The following is a 24,516-nucleotide window of genomic DNA, read 5'->3' as shown; positions in this document are numbered from 1 at the left end:
TTAACTGTGAGTTGCTTGAGGGCAATAATATTTTTCTGTCTTTATTTCCCCTACAAAGGGAACTCTTGCCTCCTGTACTTCCCTGACATTTGCACATACTTGTCTTTAAAGCCTATTTTTCCCATAGGCCTGGTGTACTGTGTTGAGGCCAGTGGGATATTTCCCTGACTTGGGTGTCATCTCAAACCTACAAACACTTTAGAGCCTAAAGTGCTTATTTGCTAGCTTGAAAACAGTATGAGTGATCCAAACGTGTTTCAGAAAGGTCCCCGTGATGTAATTACATGCTCTGCTTTGAGCATTTCTTAGCTGTCTATTTTAGTAGAACTGTGGGAAGTTGCAGGTAAACCCCTTAACTTTGTTTTTAATTTGGATATGTACCAGTTCTCTGCTGGACTGCAGGGCCTAATGTTTAAGATACATGTGATTATTTGATCCATGGGTGTTGTGTGAAATTAGGGTTTATATTGTTATTTTACACACACACACAAAAAGTTTGTCTGCACGAATGTTTTCAGAAAGTGCCTGCTAAAATGTCTGAAGAGATGTGTTCGCTGAATAGAATAGCTGCTCGCTCTCACTGGCATTTCCTGTGTTTGGCAGCCAGGAGAACGGTGGAAATTTCCATTGTTCTAGGGCGTTTGGTTTTTTTTTTGTTTTTTTTTGGTTTTTTGTTTTTTTTCTCTTGACTGTGGAAATACCCTTTTTCTTTGGTTTGTGGGGTGTTTTTTGCTGCTGACTAGAGCTTCTTCACCCTGGAGACTTGACGCACATGATGTCATCAGCAGTGCCACAGTCTGTTGCTCCTTTCATAAGCAGGAAGAGTCGCCGCTAGTGCTGCTCCTTTTCTTTGGACAAGGGTGCAAAGGCTGTGGTTCTTGACAGTGGGAAGGAGTTGTCCACATACACTTATCCTGGTGTCTGGCTGACAATAAATAAGTGTATTTCCAATAAAGATGAGACCTTGCACTCCTGAGTGTTAATGCAGCTCAAGGCTTATCTCCCTACCTGCAGCTACAGTGTTTGTGATATTACAAACAAAAGGAAGGGGGCACAATGTGAGACAGTCAGAATCCATGTTAGAATTCATTCTGCCTTTCCCTAGAAATATTGGAAGTCAAGCAGTTGCACTTTCCTTCCCTCCTGTTGCATCTCTGTGTTTGGCTCCCTTCCAGTCCTCACTAGACTGACCACGTTTGCTGTTTCTCTTCTCCCCTGGCAGCCCTTCTTCGGTGGCAGCACAAGCATTAATCAAATCTCGGGGAAGATTAAATGTGGAGAAGAAGTGCTAGCGAATCTCACTGGACACTGGGTAACATCTGATAATCGAAGTTGCTGCCAGGTTACGAGCCCGTGGCTGCAGGGTTCGAGGGAGGGCTGGCAGCCCTTGGCAGGCTCCCTGCAAAGGAGTGGGTGCTGGAAGGGCCCTGTCCTGCCTCTTCCCACCAGCCCCAGGGCATGCAGGCAATCACAGCCTGGGCCACACCTCTCAGGGTACCTGTGGAGGTCATTTACACTTCAGTAGTCCCATCCATCTGCAGTGTGAGGAGCGCTGCATTCTCAGAGCCCGAGGAAGCTGGGAACAGTAGGGGGGTCCTCCATCAAAGGCAATGGGTCTGTATTTAGGGTCTGAGGCTTAGGGCAAGCATTGATGGCAGGAGATAGTGTGTATTAGGTGTGATTTCGAAGATCTTGAGGCTGTCTTTTGTCTAGTGTGTACTTCCCCAGTTAGACTGGCATCAGGGAAGAACTTAGAGGGTTTTGAATTCATTATTGTCACAGCAAACCTTTGTGGTAGAAGACAGTTACTAGCCTGTTCATCAGCGGAGGGACAGAGACGTCGATTCAGTGAAGTTGTTATCTCTATGGCCAGCTCAGAACAGTCAGCAGAGCACCTGGCACCTTTGTGCACCCAGTATACACAAGTGATTCACTCAGAGCCAGCCTCAAGCCAAAATCCAGCAAGAATAAAGTTGCATTGTCTAATTTGGATTGGAACTCCTGGTACCTGAAACAAAAGCAGTGACCCTTGGCTTTGGGCTGGACATCTGGGTATTTCTCTGAGCAACATTGGGCATCTACGTGATCATTACAGTTGGTCTGTGCTCCCTTGTCATTCTATAGAAATTGCCACTTCTGAGACAAGATTTGTTTCATCTGAAGGAGGTATTTAAAGTAGGCCAGGAGGTATTTAAAGTAGTGAAATGTGCCTGGATAAAGCCCTTACTACAGTGAGGTCCTAACCACAGTGTAGCTTTTGGTACTGGACTTGTCCTGTCAGGCAATCTGTCTTTTTACATAAAAAGCTAATGACCATTTTGAAATTGGGAGATTTTCCCTTTCTAAGCATGTTCAGGGGGTTTGCTCCATTCTGAGCTCCCTGTTGTGCAGGATGAGCCCTGTCAGTGGTGAGTTGTGCTGCGCTGTGGAGTACCTTGTCTGTGGTGGGTCCTTCCAACACCACCCATGAGAGGTCGTCATCCAGGGGCTCTCCTGAGCCACAAGGCTGAGTGCTGCTCAGCTCTCAGCCTTCTGCTTACACCCTCCTCCCTTGATCTTTGTCCTGGTTGTTTGTGGTGCACAAATTGCAGTGGTGTATAAAAGAAGTTAAATGGCTTTGGAATGGTGGCTCTGTAAGCTGCTGCTTGCAGCTGTGTGCTGTGAACAGAGGAGCTGCATGCAGTGGGGTAGGGGCTGTATTGGTTTTCCTCCTTCCTCACTGGGAATACTGGCCTACTGTCCTGGCTTTTCTCTGACACCACCCAGTTTCCTGACGGAAATCCTTGCATCTGAATGGTACATTCTGTGCCTCAGGACCTGAAAACCCACCTGAATAAAGAAGGGAAGTAAATCCAAATGCTTCTCAGTCCTAGGGTCACAGCAGCAGCTGAGGGCTTGTGTATATGCTTGATAGAGATGCATGTAGTGGTGCTTGATAATGCCTGCCTACCTCATCCTTTCCACACTGGGGGTCTCTTGGGGACCTGGGATCAGTCCTGGAACTAGCATATTGGAACATGGGAGAGGAAGTCCTGAGGGAGACTTTGGAAAAAGGAGCTGGGGATCTTTTTATATGTGCTGGGTGGGACGTGGGAAGAACAGTGATGAAAGAATAATATCTTAAGGTTTCTGTGGGCACTCAGGTCTAGGGACAAGACTTAGGAGCGGGAACCAGGTCCCTTTCTACTCTGATTAATGATAAATGCAGCCAGTGTTTCTGGCAATGCCTTGCCTCATTCATTTCGGAAACTTTCAGGAAGTGTTCAGTGAGATTTTATGGGATAGAGGAGGAAAGAAGCCTCCTAACCAACAGGTATCCCTTATCATCATCCAGGAGCAGCTTTGATTTGTCAGGACTAATTTCTGCCTCGGTTTTCTGATTGTCATGAATTCATTTAATTTCCCTTCTCAGGATGGAGAAGTGCATATAAATGAGGTGAAAAATGGGAACACAGAAATGTTCTGGAACCCGACCAGCGAAGTGCGAAGGCAGAGGCTGAAGCGCCACATTGTGCTGTTTGAGGAGCAGACGGACTTTGAGTCAGAGAGGTGGGGAGCTCGGGAAACATCTCACTGCTGCTTCTCTCCTGGGAGCAGGCTTCTGATCTGCAGGACTCCTCCAATTCCTCAGCACAGTCCTGGAAAGGCAGTGACCTGCTTTGTCAGCACATATTACCCAGCCATTTACCTGTTTCTTTCCAGACTATTAACTCTGGAGTGTTTCCATGAAGTACAGCTCTGAAATCGACCTGGGCTGAGAAATAGTGGAGGCTACATTTTATCTGCTTAAAATAACAATTCCACCTGGACTCCAGAGATCTCTCTAATTGCTGGAGCATTTAATAGAAGGGCAGGATGTCATCCTGAGGTTGGATACCTTGTTAAGAAGGGTTATTTCAACCACAAGCTCTTAAAGTAGATGTAGGAATTGTGGGAAGTCCTGGCAGCTGCAGAGCAGTACTTTGAACCACATAACAGGATTTTATGAATGAATGTAATTAAACAGATGTTTAACCCTGCCTCGTAATCTCAGCTGAGATCTCCAATGCAGTCTGCACCAGGCTTTGTAGGGTGATCTGGTTACCTAAAAATGTAGTTCTGGCACATAACTTAGTGTCAAGTTTGACCCTGGCTGGATGCCAGGTGCCCAAGCAAGTCACTCACTCACTCTTCTCTGCAGCTGGACAGAGGAGAGAAAATTTAATGAAGGATTCATGAGTTAAGGACTGTGAGAAAATATTTGTCAGTTACCATTGAGGGCAAAACAGGCTCAACAATAAAATAAATTTATTGCTAAAAAAATCAGACCAGGATAATGAGAAGTAAAATAAGCCCCTAAAACCACCTTCCCCCCACGCCTCCCTCCTTCACAGCTCTACCTCCTCCCCCAGTGGCGCAAGGAAACAAGAAGATGGGGGTTTCATCACCCATGGCTTCTCCTGCTGCTCAGGGAGAGGAGTCCTTCACTGCTGCACTGTGGAGTCCCTCCCACAGGATACAGTTCTCCATTACCTTCTCCAACATGGCTCCATCTCAGGAGCAGCAGCTCTCTGCAAACTGCTGCAGTGTGAGTCTATCCCATGGGCAACAGTCCTGCCCAAACTGCTGCAGAGTGGATCACTCTTCCACAGGGTCCTTCATGGACAGGCTGCTCCACAGGCTGCAGAGGAATCTGGGCTCTGGCACCTGGAGCACCTCCTCCCCCTCCTTCTGCACTGACCTTGGTGTCGGCAGGGCTGTTCCTCTCACATGTTCTCACCCCACCCTTCTCTAGTCACAATTAAAAGTGTGCCACAACCTTTCTTTTGATTTCTTCCTCAGTATGTCATCACAGAGGCATTACCACCATCGCAGTGTTGGCCAGCCCCATGTCCATATTTGGAGCCATCAGGACTCTGCCAGATGTTGAAGAAGCTTCTGGAGCTTTTCACAGAAGCCACCACTGTAGCACCCCTGTTGCCAAAAACCAGGCCATGCAAATTCAATACACTTAGGAAATGGAAGAAGTGAATAATGCACACTGTACAGTTGTTGAGCAAGAGTTATCAAAGTTGAGCAAAGTCAGCCAGTGGAGCTGGCTGGCTTTAAACAAACTGGTTGTGCTTCCTCTCCACTACAGTCAGCCAGCACCAGCCAAAATCCCAAGCCAGCACATGCAGTTGCTGCCTGGCTCTGCATTACATTGTCCACTTCTCTGTGGACATCTGATTTTGGTGTTGCATCACATCACCCTAAAAAGATTCCCCTTTTTATAGGTAAAGAAAGGAATTGCATGAAAGTAAAAACACATGAAGATTTAGTTTGGACAAAAGTGGGCATTATGAGCAATAAAGTCTGTATTTGTAACTTACAGAGCAGATTTGTTAACTCTGCAGAGCAGGGCAGACTGCAGCACATTTTTCTCTTAATCTTCAGAAGATTCTTTTAAAGGAGAATCTTGGCCTTGTGGGCAAAGAATCTCCACTTCTCTGTTTACCAGAGTTTATGGCCAGAGCTGGTTCCCTTTGCTATATGAGAGATTAATAATGTTACGTGCATCCAAGGGAAGGAGGAAAAAGGAAAAGTTACAGAGATCCCTAACAGATATTCCACCAAACTCCTTATTCTGCTGACAGTTGCATGAATAAATTGCTATCTAATCCAGGTTATATTTTGCCTAAATTGCTTAGTCTTCCCTGCAGTGCTGAAAATCACTTATTTTCGCAATTGTTGGGGAATCTCTGAAGCTCATACTGTCATGCAGCTCACCGTGGAGGGTCTCACTGTCTGACACATGCAGCTCTTCATGGAGTAATTCGCCCTTGTCAAACAATTTTGTGCTGTCCCTCTAAGGTTTGTAGAATTAGGGGACTCACTCTTTACACCATGGCATTCCTTAGGACAGGCTTTACACCACCACGGTATATTCTCAGGCTGTTACTTCACTCCTCCCTGCCCCATCCCCATCACTGAGTTTCCTTCCTTTGTTTCTGGAAGAAATTATTCATACACAGAAATAGGACAGTGACTCGTTAAAAATGAAAGGAAGGCATTGCTCTGCATCCAGTTACTTATCTAAGAGGCTGCATTTTTGGCAGTGCTGTGTTAATGTGAAATGATAGAAATATGATGAAAGTTTCAGGATCACTGTTAAATTAAGAGCTTCACAGCGAGCTCCAAATTAAATGCAGTAATGAATTCTAAATGGCGGATGGATGTTTAGTGGAGTTGGAATAATGGAACAGCTTGGATCTCCTGTGCACATTCTAAACACTAAAGCATACAGTAATATTTTGGGAGGGCTAGCTGCTAGTCTCAGAAGTATTTCTAATCTGAAATGAAGAATAAAGTGCTCTGATTAGAGGAACTGTGGAGAGGCTGATCACAGTTTGGCTATAGTAAAATAAAAGGTATTGATTTTTGTCTGGTAGAAGGCAAATCCTCTCACCAGGGCAGATACAGTGAGAGCAGCTTATATGACAGATCACTTATCCTTTGGCAGCTGCAAACAAGTGTGAGTGAAAACCTGTGTTCATGCTTGCAGCTTGTGAGTACAAGGGCATGACATGCTTGCTGCTTGTGGATTGAATCAGCTTCCTATGGATCTGGTTGTAAATCCTGTATAGGAGGTGCATGTGCAGCTGCAAGATGTGCACATAAATTCATTTTCCAGTGCTTCTAAACTTTAAATATAAAGACTTGTTTTGGGTATAGACATTGACACAAAGGCTTCTAAATAGAAATGCCTGAAACGATGAGGAACAGAACAGATTCACCATCAATCACCTCTAAAGAGGCCACGGATCCCAGTGAGTTGAACACAACTTCCTTATGACTCACAGCCAGCACTGAAGAATTCAATAATTGTTGTAGGTGATGCTATCTAAGAGAAAGTTCCTTCAGCAGGTCATTCATACAGCATTCAAAGTTGCCTTTCTCAGTTTCTTTAACTTACAAGTTAAAACAGAGGCTGAGCAATCCTGGTACAGTTCTGCTGGTGTATCAATAGGCCTGACAAGTTTCTGCTCTAAAGTTCCAGCTGGCAAAATACATTGCTGGTTCTAAGGTGGTTTAACTTCCTTCCTGATTATTCCTAGGCTTTGGCAGCATGTTACCAGTGCAATAAACAAAGGTGATCAGCACAAGGCAACACAGGAAAAGTTTGTGCTGGAAGAGGAGCAGAGGAACACTGCCCGGGAGCGAAGGGAAAGCGGCACAGAATGGAAACCGCTGCTGTTCCAGCACGATGCCGGGACCAACGAGTGGCGCTACAAATACGAGGAGTGAGTGCTGAGCTGGGGGTTCCCAACACGTCTCGCTGTCTGAGTTCCCAGAGGTTCAAGCAGGACTACAGACCTGTCATTGCAGCCCAGCCATTCCCCAAAACTATGTCCTGAGCTTGCCCTTTCTGAGCTCCATGTCATCACTAGAATGCATATTCATGATACTAATTGGGAATAGCTGGAAATGAGGGTGTGGCAATAGAAAATCCACTGTGTCATTGATGCAAATTCCTATACCTGCAATCAAGTGCAGCGTCATTTAGCACTTTCTGCACTGTTCAGAGCAGAGTTAACAACTGCGCTCTCCTCCCCTGGGCAAGAAGGGCAAAGCCTCTAGAGAATGAACCTCCTCACTTATTGCAAGGAGCTGTGAATCTGCAGGGAACTTTCTGTTAGTCCTGTCACTGCATCTGGAAAGTCTGGCTACTGTCAGGGATGATGGCCTGCCCTGATGCATGTGGAATTAGTGTGTTGGGCTAATGTGGGATTCTTGCTTTTCTGATGAATATTTTTCATTTGGTCTCAAAAGTCTAAGACCTTGGGATCCATTGAACGACATTGCCCAATTTGAGAAGGATGGAATACTTCAGACAATGGAAAGACACTTATCCACAAGGATGTCAAACCACAAAGCAACATGCATAAACAATCAAATTACACGGCACAAGGTAAAAGGCTTGTTTTGGACATTATAATATTCTTCATGATTGTTTAGATACATAGCCCTTTTTCTACAGCATTTTCAAGTAAGCACAGGATAAGCTGAAAGTTTTGTTTTCGGTAAATATAGCTCGTGACTATAGACCTGCAGTATTATACCATCATTAGCTCCAAAGAATTGTAATTACTGATTGACTCATTCTATCAGTTTTGGCATTTTTCTTCCACCCAATGCTAATGACAGTGACTCTTACACTGAATTTTGCACACAACTGAGCTGAACTTCACTGCTTAGTGTTTCCAAAGGAGAAAACTTCCTGTAGGTTTGGGAGTACACAGCTGAGACCCCGTGATTTCAGTTTCAGTCTTTGCCATGAGCCTTTATCACTCACTCTCTCTCAGACAAGACAAGAAACGTCTTTCCATCCTTTCCCTTAAACAGAGATAATACTCCCCTATTTCAGTGCTTCCATTTTTGGAGCAATACATGTCATTCATAACACACTTTACAAATGTAGAGCTGCTAAACTAGCTAATTATAATGCATATTACTCTGGAAAAACGTGTATCTTATTATGTACATAGACTTTTATTTTGTAATACCCCACATCTGAATGTCTCTGATTCAGTGGGGAAGTTGAGGTTCATAACTGCTTTTCAGACCCTGTAGTGAGAAGTTTGAATCAATGTGTTTGGTTTACTCATCTGAGAAAGAGGGAGAAACTTTCCAAAGTGCATGAAGAAACTAGGCATAAAAATTCCATCATGTTTAAATCCTTCGTGCACCTTCTGAAAAATCTTTGCTGGGGAATTTGATTCTAATTTTTTCTTCTTTTCCAGTTTTCTCTTATGTACCTGGCTGAGTTAGGTACACAGCTCAGCAAAGGAACTACAAGGTTCATCCATAGTATGTTTCAGTTAAAGCTACAAGAGGAATAATTTGGATAGGTGTCTTAAGAATGTTGTCATTTGGAGAAATGCTTCTGTATGAGGCATGTGTATAATATCCTTAAGTAGCTGCCAGATTCCATTACTAGGAGTTGCTGAGAAAGCAGTCAAACTTCACAATCTCACACATATTTGCCAGCACCCCAAATTGTTTTGTTTAAAGCAATCACACACATCTTCAGTGTGATAGAGACTGAGTCATTTCTAATCTCCGTTTTATCCAGAGGTCTGCCAAAGACTGCAGGCGCCGCAAAACCAGTGATCAGCCATCCAACCACAGCCAGAACACAGAGAGCAGCTGTTCAACGCCAGAGTCAGTGCAGGAGCTCTCAGATGATGATGGCAAGTATTTGGGTGTCACTGGGTTTATAGGCTTTAATGTTCTTGCCTCGGTACTTTAGTTCTTGAGACAGCCCTGGGACATTTCCCGGCCCAGTTGATGCCATGGGCCAACAGGCCACAGGCAGCACAGAGAATGTTCTGCTTTTCTGTTCTCTGTACGTACTGTTTCTCTTTCTGCCTTACAACGAGGACTTCCCAGCTCCTGGCTAAATTAGAAAAATACAGTGACATTCCAATCAACACATAGGGAACAGCTGTGTTTCTCTCTTTTTTCTGCCTTTGTTAGAGGTGACCTTGAATGTTTGAGAGAGTGGGCAGATGTGAGCACTCCTTTCTCCTCCCCTCAGCTGAGGAGCATTGTTTCCTTAGAGCTGACTGAGAAGCACCCTGAGCCAGAGTCACAGAACCTGTTACAGTGGCCAGGATTTTCTGGTGGAAGATTTTCTTCCCTGTCGCCTTCTCCCCATGTTTCCTCCTGAAAGTGTCCCCCCTAGTAGTGACAATTAGATCACAGCCACGCACTCACTGTGTTGTGGTTCAGTACCACCAGAATGGTGATGCAAAACGTAATTGTCCTTCTACTTTGCCACAGGGTTTGGAAGCCTGTGCGCTCAGTGTGGGAAAGAAATTAATCACCTGAAGGAAATTCACTCAGCTGTTTTATCCCTACAGAAAGCCCAACAGGACATACACAGGTAACCATTTTCTGTCATGAATCAATGATTTTAATGGGCTAGAGATAACTTGTGGCATTTAACTCCTTACTGTGGTCTTTGGAGTGTCTCTGTGAGCTGCAGGAGTGCAGTTTAAGTTGTTGCAGGTAAAGCAACCACTTAACACGCCAGAAAGGCAAACCCACACTCTGCTTGAAACAACGAGGAGGAAATCTCTTCCTCTTAACACTCTCTTTCTGGGAAAGAAGCATCATGTCAGATTACTCAACTCGAGGTACTCCTGACTGAGAAGGACTGGGCCAGGCCTAAAAATAAATCTCAGCCAGGCAGAGAGTGTGAGGTCTCCCTTCCGGTCCAGCACGTTAGGAATTTCCTCAGTTTGTTATAGAAATGCAAGGGTGTGGTCTGAAAAACTGGGCTGCATGGAGAAAAGCACTAAACTCCAGTTTTTGTACAAATTGCTGGTTGCCATCTGAGGGAAGCAGTAACCACATCTGCTGCTGACAGAGGGCTTTGCCCTGCAGATTCCTATGAGGAGGTATTAACTGCTACTTTGCTCCAGGGAGCCCTGCTGATTCCCCTCTGTGGGAGGAGTATTATCCAGCCCTGCCAAGGCTCAGTGAGGTGGGATCACACATGAGGCCTATCCTTTCTGGATGCCAGAGTCACTGGTGATATGGTTTTAGCTTCACTGCAGCTCCTGGGGGTGTCCAGGGCAGGTTTGGGAAGGTTAGGGCACAGGTTAAACTCACAGAGCTATGAGTGAGTGCTGGATTAAGAGATTTCTTGGGGTTGGTGCCCTTCCCACACCAACAAGCTGCAGCCAGCTGAAGCACTAATCTTCTTGTTAAAAAGAGGGAGACAAAGTCTGGGGGGGCACACTGCTCTACCCCTGAGGGTGCCACCAAAGTACAGGGTTCCCTCCTGGTGTGGAAGTTCTGGGTATGCACATGTGTGAAGGCACATGCCTCCAGCACACAAATAATGATAATGCTTTTTTTTGCAGAAACCTCAGCGCTCTGAACAAAAAGTCCTTCCACAGGAAGGCCTCTTCTGAAAGCTTCCTCCTGGACTCTCGCTGTTGGTTTCTCCTCTGCATCTTTCTTACGTGTCAACTCTTCATTAATTATGTCTTCAAATAAAATCACTACGTTTGGCAGCAATAATGATCACTGGCTGCAGGAGGGGGCCACTCGGGCAAGGAGCCCAGCGAGGCACCAAAGCACTTTAGAACCAACATGGCAGAGGTGGAAGGAAGTGGAAAAACAAGGTTAAAAAGGGACCTGGGAACCTGCAAAACTTTGTTCCTGCAGATTATGTAATTTTTGCCTTTTACATGTACATCTTCAAGGACCTCTTAACCTGTATGGGCCTTAATGCTGAAGCCAAATGTAGCTTTAATTGTGCAATTTGTTTTCTATGTTCTGTCATTTTCTGATGCAATTAATAATTACCCAACAGTATTGGTAACCCCAAAATGGTAATCACCTCAACATTTTGGAAAAGTCACGGTGGCCTGGGTCATAGCTCCAGGAGTGAGGAAGAGCAGCTGGGGAGCTGTAAAGAACTGATGTCCATGGTGCCTGTCCGGCTGCCTTTAATTACAGGAGGGAGAACACTTGGTCCAAAAAATCCAGCCCTGGGATATTAAGTCATGATCTGTTTAGTCAGCCCATGCATAATGGGACCTCAGGATGTGTTTTATTTTCCATTCCACGGAAACTGTAAATATACACAATTTCCTAGAGCCATTCTTCTTTAGGAAATGGGAAGTATTCAGTGAAAGCTCCTCATCTGGTTATGGAGCTGACTGGTGTCCCGGGTCTGGCCCATCGAGTGTGATGTCAGACACGCACGCCTGTTTGGAAAACCTGGTCACTTACTATTCTTGTTATTATTTGCTATATGGCTGTTTTATAATATCACACACTAGCATTGTAGAGAGAAATCCACTGCCCCAGCATAGGTGAGAAGGATGGGAGCGATGTAGGTGTACTTGTGTTCGGTATTAGGCACATTTATTGTGAAAGGTCAGGAAAGAGGGAGGGTTTTGCCACTGCATTGTTCAACCCTGTTAATAGTCTTCCTATTTTACACCATTTTTTAAAGATTTGCAATATTTTCTGTAGACTGCAAACAATACTAAGCCTTTCTTTTCTGGCCTGAAGTAGTTCCAAGTGGTAAGTACTGCTATATATACAGCCTTAAAATACTTAGTGGTGGTGCCAGTCTGGGCTATCTTTCAATGTAAATGTTTCCAAATTTTTAAGTACATTCCTCGTCATATTCCCCAGTTAGGGGAAACCTGTTTGTGCTTGATATGTTGAAATAAAACTACACACAACTTTCAGTGGCAGTCTATCTGACAAATTATTTTTGGTTTTGTGTTTGATAGTATTTAAAAAGTAAATCACTTTCTAGAGGAAAATCTATGGGAAATTCTCTCCAAGAATGTCAGACCTGGGCCAAAAGTTAGAACAGCAATAGCAGTTTGATGCCCCTCTGGCTGAAATTGTCAGAAATTGTCTGAAATTGTCTTCTTATTGTAGCAACTTCCACAGAAAGAGAAGTGGTTCCCTTGATTTTCACTTTTGTACATGCAAATGTACAAACTTGTCTTGGACTTAGGAAACCTTTATATCAAGGACTCGAGGACAGTGAATAGATTGTTCCACAGAGAGAACTGCAGCTCTCTGATATGAACAGGCAGGGTAAGAGCCAGCATCTGCACACTGACGTTCAGGAAACTGATCACAAATGCTAAAGGCTGAGTGTGGCTTTGTCATTAGCAAAAGTCTCCAGAAAACCAAAGCATTCATCATCCTTGAGGAAACATCCTTGAAGAATATCAACAAAATTAATCCAGACTGTGTGTCTTTTTGAAGGATGTCATCCTAGTCACTCTTTCTGAGGAAGTCTGACCCGTGCCAGGTGTGGTGTAAAACTCAGTGAGAGGGCGCTGCCTCTGCTTCCCAGGCTATGCAAAGTTCCCTATGCAGCTTCAAAGTGTTTGCTCCTGTTTGGATGTATCCAAGTTTGGATGTAAAGCTGTGCAAACACATCCACTAATCTCCTTTGAATGCATCAGCAAGTCAGTACATCTCTGGCCTGTCAGCACAGCCTTCCTCATCACACTCATGCTGGTTTTGGAGCATGTGTTTTGAGTTATGGACAGGAGCCTCTCCACCCCGGTAGGGCTGTTTACATCCCTTGGGTACAGCTGTATCCTGGCTTTGGGAAATGGTTACCAAACATCAACAGAAAAAAAATCCAAACAACCCAAGCCCCCCTGAACGAAAGAGAAGCAGTGCTGAGCAGGAAGCCTTCAGCAGGTATAAATGTGAGTGCTGGAAATTGTTTGGATTATTTCCGTTTTACCAAACTATGCACCCACAGGGATTGCACCAGGACTTGTAACTGCAGTTGAGTAAAATAAACACTTACCACAGGAGCAGCAGTTCAGTGAAGGAATTATCAACAAGTTAATTCAGCATTAGCAGAGGAAGAGTTTCCAACATTTAGGACCGCTGCCACAGATGTTTCAAAAATAATCCAAAAAGGAACAGCCTATGAATCCTTGTGCCATTAATTTTAATCCAATTTCAGCATCTGGAGGTGAATGTTCCTACATGCCAGTTACATGCACATGGGAAATGAAAAGTACTCTTGAGGAAAATCATAGCCAGGAACGTTATTTCTCTGTGAGGAATAACTGCCGAGGACAAACGTGAGAACTCATGCAGGGCTTTAGCAAACCTAGTTATATGCACTTCGTTTGCACAGTGTTGGGAAATTTCTCCTTACAGGCTTTCCCGCTGCTTTTTGTGATCGGGGTGGACAGCCCTTGGGCACCCGCGGTGGCTCGCTGCGGTTTCGGTGCCCGCCGAAGTGCGGCAGGGGGGCCGGAGAGCGCCGCGGTGCCCCGCCTCCCGCCCCCTCCGCGAGAATAAAGGCGGCGGCAGCGCTGGGGGGGCCCAGAGCGATGGGTGCCGTCATGGGAGCCGGCCGAGCGGTGGGGCTGCTGCTGGTAAGTGCCGGGCGGGGCTCTTTGGCCGGCAGCATACGGGCTCGCTCTCCACCTGCCCGCCGTCCGCAGCCAGAATCCAAGTCCTGGCTTTTGAGGCGGAAAAAGTCTTCCTCCCGCTCTAGCGTGAAGGGCCCTTGTGGGTTTTTGTGTCCTTTTATTCTTCAAGAGGCTTTGGTAACTTTCCCGAACTTTTTGTTCGTGTTTGATGTCTCAGGAAAGCTGCGGCAGCGCCGCTGCCGTGAGCCCAGCGCCCTCAGGGAATACCGCGCGCCTCCGCATCCCTTCCTAAGCGCATTCCCTTCCGCCCTTCCTTCTCTCCTCGGAGAAAAAAAAGCTACAAGTCAGGAGCGAGTTCTTTAGTAGTCCTCGTATAGTTCTTTAATAGTCCTTAAGTTCACTTATTTAAGTGTGAAACTGGAAGTTTTCTCACCTCCCCACAGTTATGGGGAAGATTTTTAGTCTACCGGGGAGAGAGTTTAAAGAGCGGGACCCTCTTGCCTTTAGCTTAGAAGTTGCCCTCTGGTGGCAATTAGTGCCGGCGGCACTAATTAGAGCTCGGCGGCCGCCCCTTCCCCTCCTGCCCTTGCTGTAGAGGTTTCTCTCGAGTGAGGCTGGTGAGGGATGTGACTCAGCTGCCCCGGGACCGAGCCTGCGCTCGCCTCCCTGGAAGCGCTTGACCTACCGGCGCTGGGAGGCTCCGCGCGAGGCCTGCGCGTTTCATCCTCTTAAAAAAATCATTCCCAACGTTCCCGTAGTATTGCTAATGACTCGACTTGTCTTCTGCTAAAGATTCGAGCCAGCGAGACGTGTTGGTTGAGTCGTGGGGCGTTTTCTCAATTTTGTGGGAGTGAGACTAGCATGGATGCCGATGAATTAAAAGGATGGGAGAAGGGAGAAACTAATCCCTTGCACACCGCAAAAGCTTTGGCGTCTGCAGCTCACCTGCTGTGAGATACAGGAAAGAAAACAGAAGTTTATGTGGAGGCAGGAATGTGTGGTAATAGTTGCCTAAAGCCCATCAGCCGCTGCATGGTGCTGCCTTAACCCCAGCTTTGTGATGGCAATTACTGCTGTGAGCAGCACTTAGCAGAAATTAGTTAGGGTTTCCTCTGTGGCTTCCCATAAGCTTCTGAATGTGTTTCCAAGTCTTTACAAGTCAATCTCCCCAAGATAGTGATCGTGTCCAGGGAGGATGAATCACTCAGGAGGCATGTTTGTCTCTGCTGTAGGTTGTGCTACTGACGATGCCTAGAGCTCGAGCGAACTGTGGGGAGAGAGAGTACTTCCACCAAGGTCTCTGCTGTGTATTTTGTGAAGCAGGTAAGACTTTGAGCAGTTACAGCTGATAGCAGTTGCTTCTTACACTGCATGCCATGAAAGTGTAAGCCAGGTTGGAGCTGTGAGGGCTTCTTGGTGCTGTAAAGGCTGGGCTCCATTTTGAAGTGAGGGCCCCTTAATGCAACAGGTGATGACTGGGAGAGGTGCTTTGGCATCAAGCCAGGAAGCCTTTGCTTGTGGTTGAGGATAAAGCTTTTGAAGTTAAGTGATTTAGTTAACACAAAGAACAGGCCTAGGGGAATTCTGATATTTCTGTGTCTGTAGGCAAAGCTTCAGGATGGTTTTGCTCTCCTCTCCTTGCTCAATATACGCAGAGCTAACAAGTGTTGCACCAAGAAGAAACCTCTCCTTAGAATCAGAAGCTTACTGGTGCATTTAGGTGGGATTCAGACAAAGGAGAAAAAAGTTTATTGAAAGCAATTCTCCCTAGGCTTGCCCCAGTCCTTCAGCAATGGTACTATCCACATGACTCCCTGCCTGCTGCAGTGACCCATCCTTCCAGCAGGTGCCTTGCTAGAGACTTTGTTTTGCACCTCTCCCTATCTGAGCAGCAAATTGCAAATGTGCCTCTCGGTTTGTGTGGCATTCGATTGATTTGCAAGGAAGAGTTGAACTTTTCCCAGAAATTTGTGTTGTAATATCTAGGTTTAGCCCTTCTTCTGTCAAAAGATCCCCTGAGGTTGCTGCTGCTGCCAGTTCTTTTCTTCCCACAGGTACCTTTGTTGCTGATCACTGCAGTGCTTCGCATTTGAAAGGAAAATGTGACCCTTGCAAGGAAGGAAAAGGCTTTACTGCCCATGCAAACGGCTTGGAGGGATGCTTGCCTTGCAGACAGTGCAGAGAGGGTACCAAACCTTACTAAATCTTAACGATTTCCCCCTTTTTAATGTGGAAAACCTGGTATTCATTGAGCACATTGAACTTAAAAGTAAATTGCTTTTATGGCCTGAGTATAATCTTTGCACTTGCTAACTTATATTTTATTTTTAGATCAGATAACTCTGAGACCCTGTACTCTGACACAGAATGCCGAGTGCCAGTGCAAACAAGGGTATTTCTGTGATGATGAGGGCTGTGAAGTGTGTCAGAGAATTGGTCAAAAGTAAGTTTGAGAATAAGTCGCTATTTTCCTTCTAGGGAATGTTAGAGCTGTGGCCCAATCGGTGCCAATAGTTAACACATGTCATCAGGCTGTAAATAATTGCCCTGAAGCCAAATGGCATTCATGCATTTAAATTTTAGGTGTAAAAACCTGTGATGTTGAGACCTAGAAAGACATGGACTTGGGTATGATTGTGCTTGTTGCTTATGGCTGTAAACTTGCATTTTTCTTGTCTTCAGGTTGGTATTTCCACAGAAACACTTGAATGAACTTTCTAGCACCCAGCTTAAAATTTTAGGATGTAGAACTACCTCTTGATGGAAACTAACTGTGCATGAATAATGCCTATACTCTGTGGCTTTTTTTTTTTCTTTACCCTTCCACTTAGAAGCTAATATACATGCATTTTATCTGCTTTGCTTTTATTTTATCTTGTAGTATTATCTTGGATTGTTTAAAGGTACACCTCTATCAAAGTTGATGCATGTTCCATTCATGGCTCTGAGCTCTGTCTGAAAAAGAATCAGGCCTGGACATGTTGATACAATGTTGTGTTACCATCCACTTCAGGTATCCTAATGGGAAAGAAATCCAGCTGAATTCCACTGATACTGCAGACCCAGACTTAACCTATCAAGGTACACAAATCCCACTCAGCTTGGTTTGTTGGGTCTGTGGCTTCAGGCTAGCAACACCAGAGTAGTCTGTGAAACAGTGGTGTCAACTACTGTAACATATTTAAGAGAAGCTGCATTTTAGTCTGGGAGTTATTTGGTAAAGACAAGTTCTTAAAGGGATTGATGGGACAAACCACCTTGAGTTTCACTTGGTGAAAAGCTACATGTGTTGCCAGGGTTCTTGAAGTTCCAAGGGTGACACAGTTGCAAGTTATGGATAGTGCAAAGATGTTTGCTATGACTGGAGTAGCTTCCTCTTCTGCCAGGAATGCACACTGTCCATGCTACAGCACCTGAAGCTTGCTATCATCTTTTGCATACTTGTTTCCCCTTAAGTGTCTCTCCATAAAACCTTATAGAAGTTGTATTACAGCTCTGCAGAATCCCCTGATGCTTTTGGGAGCACAATGTGCAGTCCAAACAAGTGCTCACATGTTCAGGGCAGCTGAGAGTCCCAGGACAAACTATCTGGGTTGTTGTATTAATTCTGGGCTTAGGTTTTTCTCTAGGACAGCAAGGAATATCTTTTTGGGGGACTGTTTCAGTAATATTTTTTTTTCTTACTTTGCAGGGAAGGAAGCTCTTGTTTGGTTTATTCCAGTGCTTCTGTTGTCTGGTTTGGGTTTGCTAGTAGTTGTTGCTGTTCTTGTTAAAAAGCTGAAGTGTGATAAAGGTAACTGCTTAATTATTATCCATTAAATTTGCTTTCCAGAGTTAGGCAAAGCATGCACTAGGGCTGTCTCTGGTTCTTGTGTTGCCTGACAGGGAACCTTCTTAAGCTCTAGTTCATTTTGCATGTGATTGAAATTAGCAAATTACTAAAATGAAGAGTAGTTTTGTTTGGTAAATAAAATGCAGAACCCTTAACTATGAGCTTTCTTATCTTGGTGACAGATGCCTCTGTTTCAAAGCAAGATTATCATAAGGTCCTTAAAGACCTCTCCAATCAACTTGCCTTGTATTGGCAAAGAGGAAAAACCTGTGTGGGGGTTCAGATGCATGGGGCAAAAAGTAGCAACTAATTAGATCACTAATTACTTTCACTGTGTTTGGCTGTGGAGAATTTTTGTTGTACAAATTGTTTCCATTTTGTCATTTGAACCTCTTAATGTGAATGTTAGGTTGATAAGTCCTGTATGAATTTATTTTTTAGCGTAAACTGAGCTGTTTTCCTTGGAAACTTCTATTTCCACTATTGTGTTTTAAAGTATTTTTGCTACTAGTGTGGTTAAAATAATACTGAAAGCTATTACGAATTTTAAGTGCTAAGTTTGTTGAAATCATGTCTTACTGGTTATATTGCAGTAAAGACAGTTTCTGCCTTCTGTATTGCAATAGCCTGCAAAATGCTGAGAAACAAAAGCTGGAGCAGAGGAGGTTGCAAGAGTGACTTAAATGTCAAACGGCATATTGTGGTCTGCATTTTACTGAGCAGGATTAAGGCACAGTGTTTGTGCTGTTGGTGGAAGCTAAGGGTAGTACTGTGGTGAGATGTGTGACAGGTCAAAGAAACTAAAAGGCTTTTAAAAGCTTTGGCTGTGTTACAAAAGTTTCTATTGCATATAAGTCATGTGTGATTTCAGCCATGTTTAAGTTACAATTATGTTACAATTCCTGTAAGTTTCTCAGACGATGATTTTGTTTTTCAGCTGCCTCAACTGATAAAGATGTAGAGGGATATCTGGTAAGTGTGATGTACCAAGTGCTTCGTGTCTGTAATTGCTCACAGCCTAATTGTACCTGATACACAGCCCTCAATGTTTGCCTCACTGTAGATCTCTGGTAGGATGTGATCCTGTGATGCAACAAGTTGTTATTCATACAAGGTCAAAAATTAAATAGCAGGTGCCTGATGCATTCAATAGCTGCGTGTGTCTGCTGCAGTTGGCCTTGTCAATACTTGAAAACACTTCAGAGCCTGTGACCAGGATGCTTTGGAAGTGGGGAAAAAACTTGGACTAGCTGCAAGTTTTCACTTCAGACTATCTCCAAGTGATACCTTGATCCAATTAATTTCTTTTTATCTGCTTCACATGTGTATCGCCCAACTGATGGCAGCTATTTTTTGGTGTTGCAGCATGGTGGTGTTCCAGCTCTTATTGCATTGTGACTACAAATTATTTGTTCATAAGACTTAACCACTCCTGATCCAGTAAAGTGACTGAGTCTTCCTGCCTTTGGGCCCATGTCACAAGCTACAGACCAGGACCTGACAGTCTGAATTCTTGGTCCTAAGCAGTCCCAAAAGAGGAGGGGTTCAGGGCTCGGAGCATGCCAGTCTCAAAGTACATCCCTAAAAAAGGGTTTATCCAGCTGAGGCTGGCAGATGCTCTGACTTGAAGCTGGGTATACCCTGGCATCCTGTAGTCAAACACTATTTTGGAACTTTATTGTTTGAGTCTAAAAAACCTATTGCTAGTCCAGCATTCTGCAAGATAAATACAAAGCTAGATGAAGTAAATACAAGCTGGCTTTAGCTTCTCTAGTTAGAAACTACATCCCAACCAACACCACAAGGCAAAAATTAGCTCAGTCTTAGTTTTACACAAGAAATGTTGGTCTTGATGAGCAACTAGGAAAAATATCCAGACTGTTATTAGTGTGTGTACAGCACTATTTTTCTCCCTGGAGCTTCTCTTGTTCCTCACCAATGCATTACCCACCCAGTGTATGTGCTCTTGTCTAATGTTGCTAATTAGGCATTTTAATTATCTAAAAAATACTTGAAGACTGAAGAAATAGAATTGAAAGAGATGTTCAAAGGCTCACCCTTAAATCTGCTCTTTTTCTTTTTTAAGGTCCATAAGTGGCTCAAATATGTGAAACACCCCAGGTTTTTTGTTGGGCTGTCTCTCCCCTCATGCCCTGGCCAGATTTGCAGCACTTCATCAATTTGTAGAAGCTGATGAAGAAACATGACAAAAAAACTGGTCAAAATGCTGTAACATAGGAATAGGCAAATACAACATGTCTTTAATTTCAATAAAATGGTTGCAAAATGATGCAGTTACAAATTGGTGCATGGTGCCACTTGTGTCTCATGTAAGAGCTGTCACAGGCAGATGCAAAGTCTGCACTTGGAGTGTTCATGCTGCAGTAAGAGCTTATTTACTAAGGAGAGTTACTTGAACAGCTGATGCTGGGTTTTGAAACAAAAGTGTCAGCCATGCTGTGCTCTGTTATTTGTTTTCTTGTTTAAGAATTACCCTGTATAAATAAGATCAACTTCTTTAATGTGTTTATACCCTTAAACAGAAAGTGTTTTCAGTGAGAATGATGTACACCTACCTGTGTCATATGTAGGGGGGTTCCCCCTCCTGTCCCCACTTATGCACAATGGTCATGGGGGTGGTGTCACCTGTAGGTCACTGTGCAAGCAGAAAGCATGCTGGCTTATACTTACAAAAGGTGGCTTGTACCTTAATAAACACAAGTCTCAGGGGTAGAACAGTAATTCTTCATCCTCATTTTCCACATATAAAAAATATTCTTAAAGCTTGCTAGCTTTAGCACTACCTGTCATGCTAGACCCGCTACTCTGCTTTATGCTTGTACTGTTCATGCTGAGCTGGTGCTGTACTCCTTGGCTATGCTTGTTTAATGAATTCATAATGCCAAAAATGGAGCCTTTCTTGCTGCCTTCCCTCTTTGTCCCGTCACAAAAGCTATGCAATGTACACAGGTGCCCACTGGCTTCTTTCAACTGATTACAATTTGTGAGCCCACCAGGGAAGGTACTTCAGCCACAGACAGCCCAAGGTCATGCACTGCCATGGAGCTGACAGGCCACTTGTCAACAGTTCTGAGCATCAGCCTCGATGCAGCAACAGTTGACTTAATTGCTGTTAAGTCAACTTAGGTGCAGCAAGGCAATTTAATTCCCTCCTGTCTTAGGAGGGGTGTCTACCTTCTGTACCTAGATAGGGGCAAGCAGCAACCCACATCAGTAAGAACATTAGGAAAAGTTTCCTGTGGTTGTTGTGGAGGCAACTTTTGAGCCTTACCCTGCAGTCCAGTGGGCGCAGAACACCCAGGGCGGTGGAGAGTCGGGTTCTAAAACCATTTGAAGATGAATTCTGTAAGGCTGTTACTTTGCCAGATTATTAGCTCTCCTTTTATGTCTCTGATATCTGGTGACTTTGAGTATTTCCTTTTTTTCCCCCAAAAGAAAACAGTGGAAAATAGTGTGGTTTCTGAGCAGGGCACTGCCCCGTGCAGGAGCTGGAAGTGTCATATGTCAGTGTGGTTGAGCAGGATTGCTAAGTCTTCATTGGCAGCAAAACGTGTTCAGAATTCTGCTTTTCTGTAGACTGTCCTATCTAATGTTCCAAGTGGAACTCCAGCAAATTGTAAGATAAGTGTGCGTGTGTGAAATGATCGTTGTATTTTCTCTGATATAGGTATCCCTTCCATTGAGCTCGTAACTATTCCTGGAGCTTTCAGGCAAAACAATCGAGGAAACTTTACCTTAGAGATGTTATAGGAAGTATGGGAAGTGATAGCTTGGGGGGAAAAACCTTCAATCCCTCATTTAATTTACTCTGCCTCTTTCATCTCCCTCATAGGAGCTACTGTTTTGCAATAGCAGCGAACATTGCCTTGGAGCCAGTAGCGTTTGTTTCACCATGCAATTTTCTTTACCCCAGTACTTTCAGGTCTGCTCTGAAATCTGCCTCCCTTCCCCTTTCTGCTGTGTGTGATGTAAAAACAAGCTGTCAAGTAGGTAGAAAATAAGAGTGAATGAAGCACCTTGATTTATTGGAGTAATGATCCAACTTTGTATTACAGGTACAAGAACAGAGTCAGATAATTGTCAAAGATCTCGCTCAAAGTGGTAAGTATTCCATAAATTGGCAGTACTTGGAATTGACTTTAGTCTACTTACAGCATAGTATAAAGAGGCTAATGAATATTGCTTAGGGCTGTAAGGCTTTCAGTTTATTGTAAAGTATGCTGAAACAGGATTATTGCTGCATTTGTAATCCCTATGGTGAACTGTTCTACTTTGGAGCATGACTTTTTTGCATGGGAGTATAGCACAGTCATGAGTTTAAGAATGGTACAAATTTTTGAAAAATGTTTTAAAGCAAGTCTGCATTGCAGCAGTGTACCCTGCTGCATTTGTAATCCCTATGGTGAACTCTTCTACTTTGGAGCATGACTTTTTTGCATGGGAGTATAGCACAGTCATGAGTTTAAGAATGGTACAAATTTTTGAAAAATGTTTTAAAGCAAGTCTGCATTGCAGCAGTGTACTCTGCTGCATTTGTAATCCCTATGGTGAACTCTTCTACTTTGGAGCATGACTTTTTTGCATGGGAGTATAGCACAGTCAAGAGTTTAAGAATGGTACAAATTTTTGAAAAATGTTTTAAAGCAAGTCTTCATTGCAGCAGTGTACCCTGCTGCATTTGTAATCCCTATGGTGAACTCTTCTACTTTGGAGCATGACTTTTTTGCATGGGAGTATAGCACAGTCATGAGTTTAAGAATGGTACAAATTTTTGAAAAATGTTTTAAAGCAAGTCTGCATTGCAGCAGTGTACTCTGCTGCATTTGTAATCCCTATGGTGAACTCTTCTACTTTGGAGCATGACTTTTTTGCATGGGAGTATAGCACAGTCATGAGTTTAAGAATGGTACAAATTTTTGAAAAATGTTTTAAAGCAAGTCTGCATTGCAGCAGTGTACTCTGCTTTACTGAGTGAGGTGTAGGTGAGAGATATCTCTGTCAAATGTCCCCTCATGTCGAAGAGCGCATCAAACCTCTATACACCCACCTGTACCCAGCAAATCGTTGTGCTGGTCTTGGTGGGGCAAACCTATGCCAGCAGCATAGTGAAGTGGTTAAAACTTCCACTCCAGTAGCCCTGCCAAGGGAACATGCCAGCCAATGAAGCCTTCCTCAAAGCCACCTTTACTGGATGGTGTGCTGCCTCAGGAGACCACTTCTGAGAAGTACACCCATACCTTTAGCTACTTTCAAGGCCACTTAGTAGAAAACCTGTCTGTCCTGCTGCTTCATAGGTGCCAAATGCTGCCTTGCTGCTGCTGTTTGGTCTGTGCAGGTATTGGCTGAAAATTAAGGGGAAAGTATGTATGTAAGCTATGGGAAAAAAACTCTGTGTTTTAAAACAAACTGATGTGTGTTGTGTGTTTCTTCTTGCAGAACTGAGAGAGACCTTTGATGTCTTTACAAAGGAAGTACCACCACAACAGTGGAAACGGCTTATGAGAACTCTTCTACAGGAAAATGATATTGATAAAATTATTTCTAAATTTCCTGATAATAGAGAAGAACAATCCTATCAAATGCTTCTCCTCTGGAAAAACAGACTGGGAAAGAAACAATGTATTATTAATTTACTGGATGCATTGAGGCACATAGATACCAAGGCTTATTACAGCGTATCAAGCGCTTTAAAAAATAACAACATTATAAGTAAAGTAGAAGCTGAAGATTGATGTTTATTAGGAATTGCAAAAATGTTCCTGTATACATATGAGTGTCTTCAGACTTCCTTTGAACAAGGGTGTCAGAAACTGCTAGTAGAAATGGAGTTGTTAGCCTCCTCATCTCATGCAGAGAGTCGGAAGGGATGTAATACCTTTGTTGTTTTCATGTTTATATGACCTTCCTACCTCTGAGCTGTAAAATATTAAACTCAGGTGCTGGATGCCCACTTCGGAGCCAGGAGCTCGGGCATCCCTTAGTTTGTGGCAGTGCTGTCCCAGACCGGGGGCAGGGACCAAGAGTCCGCTGCTGGTTTTGAGAACTGTGATGCTTTAGTTTCCGAAACGGTTTTGTTTTGTATCGGACTGCTCAGCACTGCTACGTTGGAAGCACAGCAATAAAAGCCTGGCTGAGACGTCCCTGGCTCTGGGACTTTGTTCGGGCGGCGGCGCCTCCATCCTTGGAGCTATTTAAGGAAAGGCGGGCGGCGCGCTCGGAGCTGGGGGCTCGGCTGGCCCGGCGCTGTTGGGTGAGGTTCCCGGTCGTTTCCCGGCCGGGCCGGGCCGGGCCGGGCCGTGAGGCGCTGCCCGTTGCCCGGGTGACGCGGCCCGTCGGAAGTAGCGTAGGGCGGGCGGGGCGAGGCTTCCGGACGCGCTGTTGCATCAGCTCGGGAGCGAGGGCAGGCGGAGGCGGCGGCAGCAGCGCCGGGATGGCAGCAGCCGCCAGCGCCGAGCACGGTAGGTGGGCGAGCGGCAGCGCGGACCCCCGGCGGGGCCGGGCCGAGGGGCGGCCGGGGTTGTCACGGCTCGGCGGGGGCCGGGGTCGCGGCCCCGCTGCTGTCACGGCGCTGGCGGCGGGGTCGCGTCCCCGCGCGTCGCCCGGGCTCCGCTGGCGAGGGGCGCGCCCGGGGGCCGCGCCGCCGCCGAGCGCCGCGCTGGGTGCGCGTCCCGCGGGATGCGGCTCGCCTTGTGCCCCGCCGCGGGTGTAAGGTTGATGCTGGCGCTCAGCGGCTTATGGAGGAGATTCGGAGCT

At 44.9% G+C, this 24,516-nt stretch overlaps 3 protein-coding genes and 1 long non-coding RNA gene across 8 annotated transcripts in view; all 4 read left to right on the top strand.

Annotated features, from left to right (window-relative positions):
- OSBPL5 (oxysterol binding protein like 5) overlaps positions 1–12,236 on the top strand; it is a 173,884-nt gene extending 161,648 nt beyond the window's left edge. For 2 of the 4 annotated variants that reach the window (XM_068193994.1, XM_068193995.1), the window contains 7 exons: positions 1,223–1,312; positions 3,413–3,549; positions 7,077–7,262; positions 7,792–7,930; positions 9,095–9,212; positions 9,805–9,907; positions 10,893–12,236. In XM_068193994.1, the coding sequence (XP_068050095.1) occupies positions 1,223–1,312; positions 3,413–3,549; positions 7,077–7,262; positions 7,792–7,930; positions 9,095–9,212; positions 9,805–9,907; positions 10,893–11,028 (909 nt within the window). In that variant the 3' untranslated portion in view covers positions 11,029–12,236. Of the gene's footprint in view, positions 1–1,222; positions 1,313–3,412; positions 3,550–7,076; positions 7,263–7,791; positions 7,931–9,094; positions 9,407–9,804; positions 9,908–10,892 lie in introns of those variants that run through there. The other 2 variants (XM_068193992.1, XM_068193993.1) reach the window with 1 other exon arrangement.
- Positions 12,237–13,837: 1,601 nt separating this feature from the next.
- Positions 13,838–17,374, top strand: LOC137476023 (tumor necrosis factor receptor superfamily member 26-like). Its single transcript, XM_068193991.1, has 5 exons — positions 13,838–13,913; positions 15,143–15,233; positions 15,965–16,096; positions 16,242–16,353; positions 16,924–17,374. Exons 1-5 carry the CDS (start codon positions 13,869–13,871, stop codon positions 17,054–17,056), a joined length of 513 nt encoding a protein of 170 aa, XP_068050092.1. The 5' UTR covers positions 13,838–13,868; the 3' UTR covers positions 17,057–17,374.
- Positions 17,375–17,664: 290 nt separating this feature from the next.
- LOC137476024 (uncharacterized) lies at positions 17,665–19,504 on the top strand. Its single transcript, XR_011000200.1, has 3 exons — positions 17,665–17,703; positions 18,680–18,714; positions 18,806–19,504. It is a non-coding gene; the product is annotated as an uncharacterized lncRNA (long non-coding RNA).
- A 4,569-nt stretch (positions 19,505–24,073) lies between these two features.
- Positions 24,074–24,516, top strand: part of CARS1 (cysteinyl-tRNA synthetase 1) — a 32,173-nt gene continuing 31,730 nt past the window's right edge. The window contains exon 1 of one of the 2 annotated variants that reach the window (XM_068193985.1): positions 24,074–24,221. In XM_068193985.1, coding sequence (XP_068050086.1) covers positions 24,194–24,221 — 28 coding nt within the window. In that variant the 5' untranslated portion in view covers positions 24,074–24,193. The remainder of the gene's footprint in view (positions 24,222–24,516) is intronic. The other variant, XM_068193984.1, reaches the window with a different exon arrangement.

This window comes from Anomalospiza imberbis, chromosome 6, assembly GCF_031753505.1.
Source record: "Anomalospiza imberbis isolate Cuckoo-Finch-1a 21T00152 chromosome 6, ASM3175350v1, whole genome shotgun sequence".
Lineage (NCBI taxonomy): Eukaryota > Metazoa > Chordata > Aves > Passeriformes > Viduidae > Anomalospiza > Anomalospiza imberbis.
This window is presented reverse-complemented; position numbering and strand designations above follow the sequence as displayed.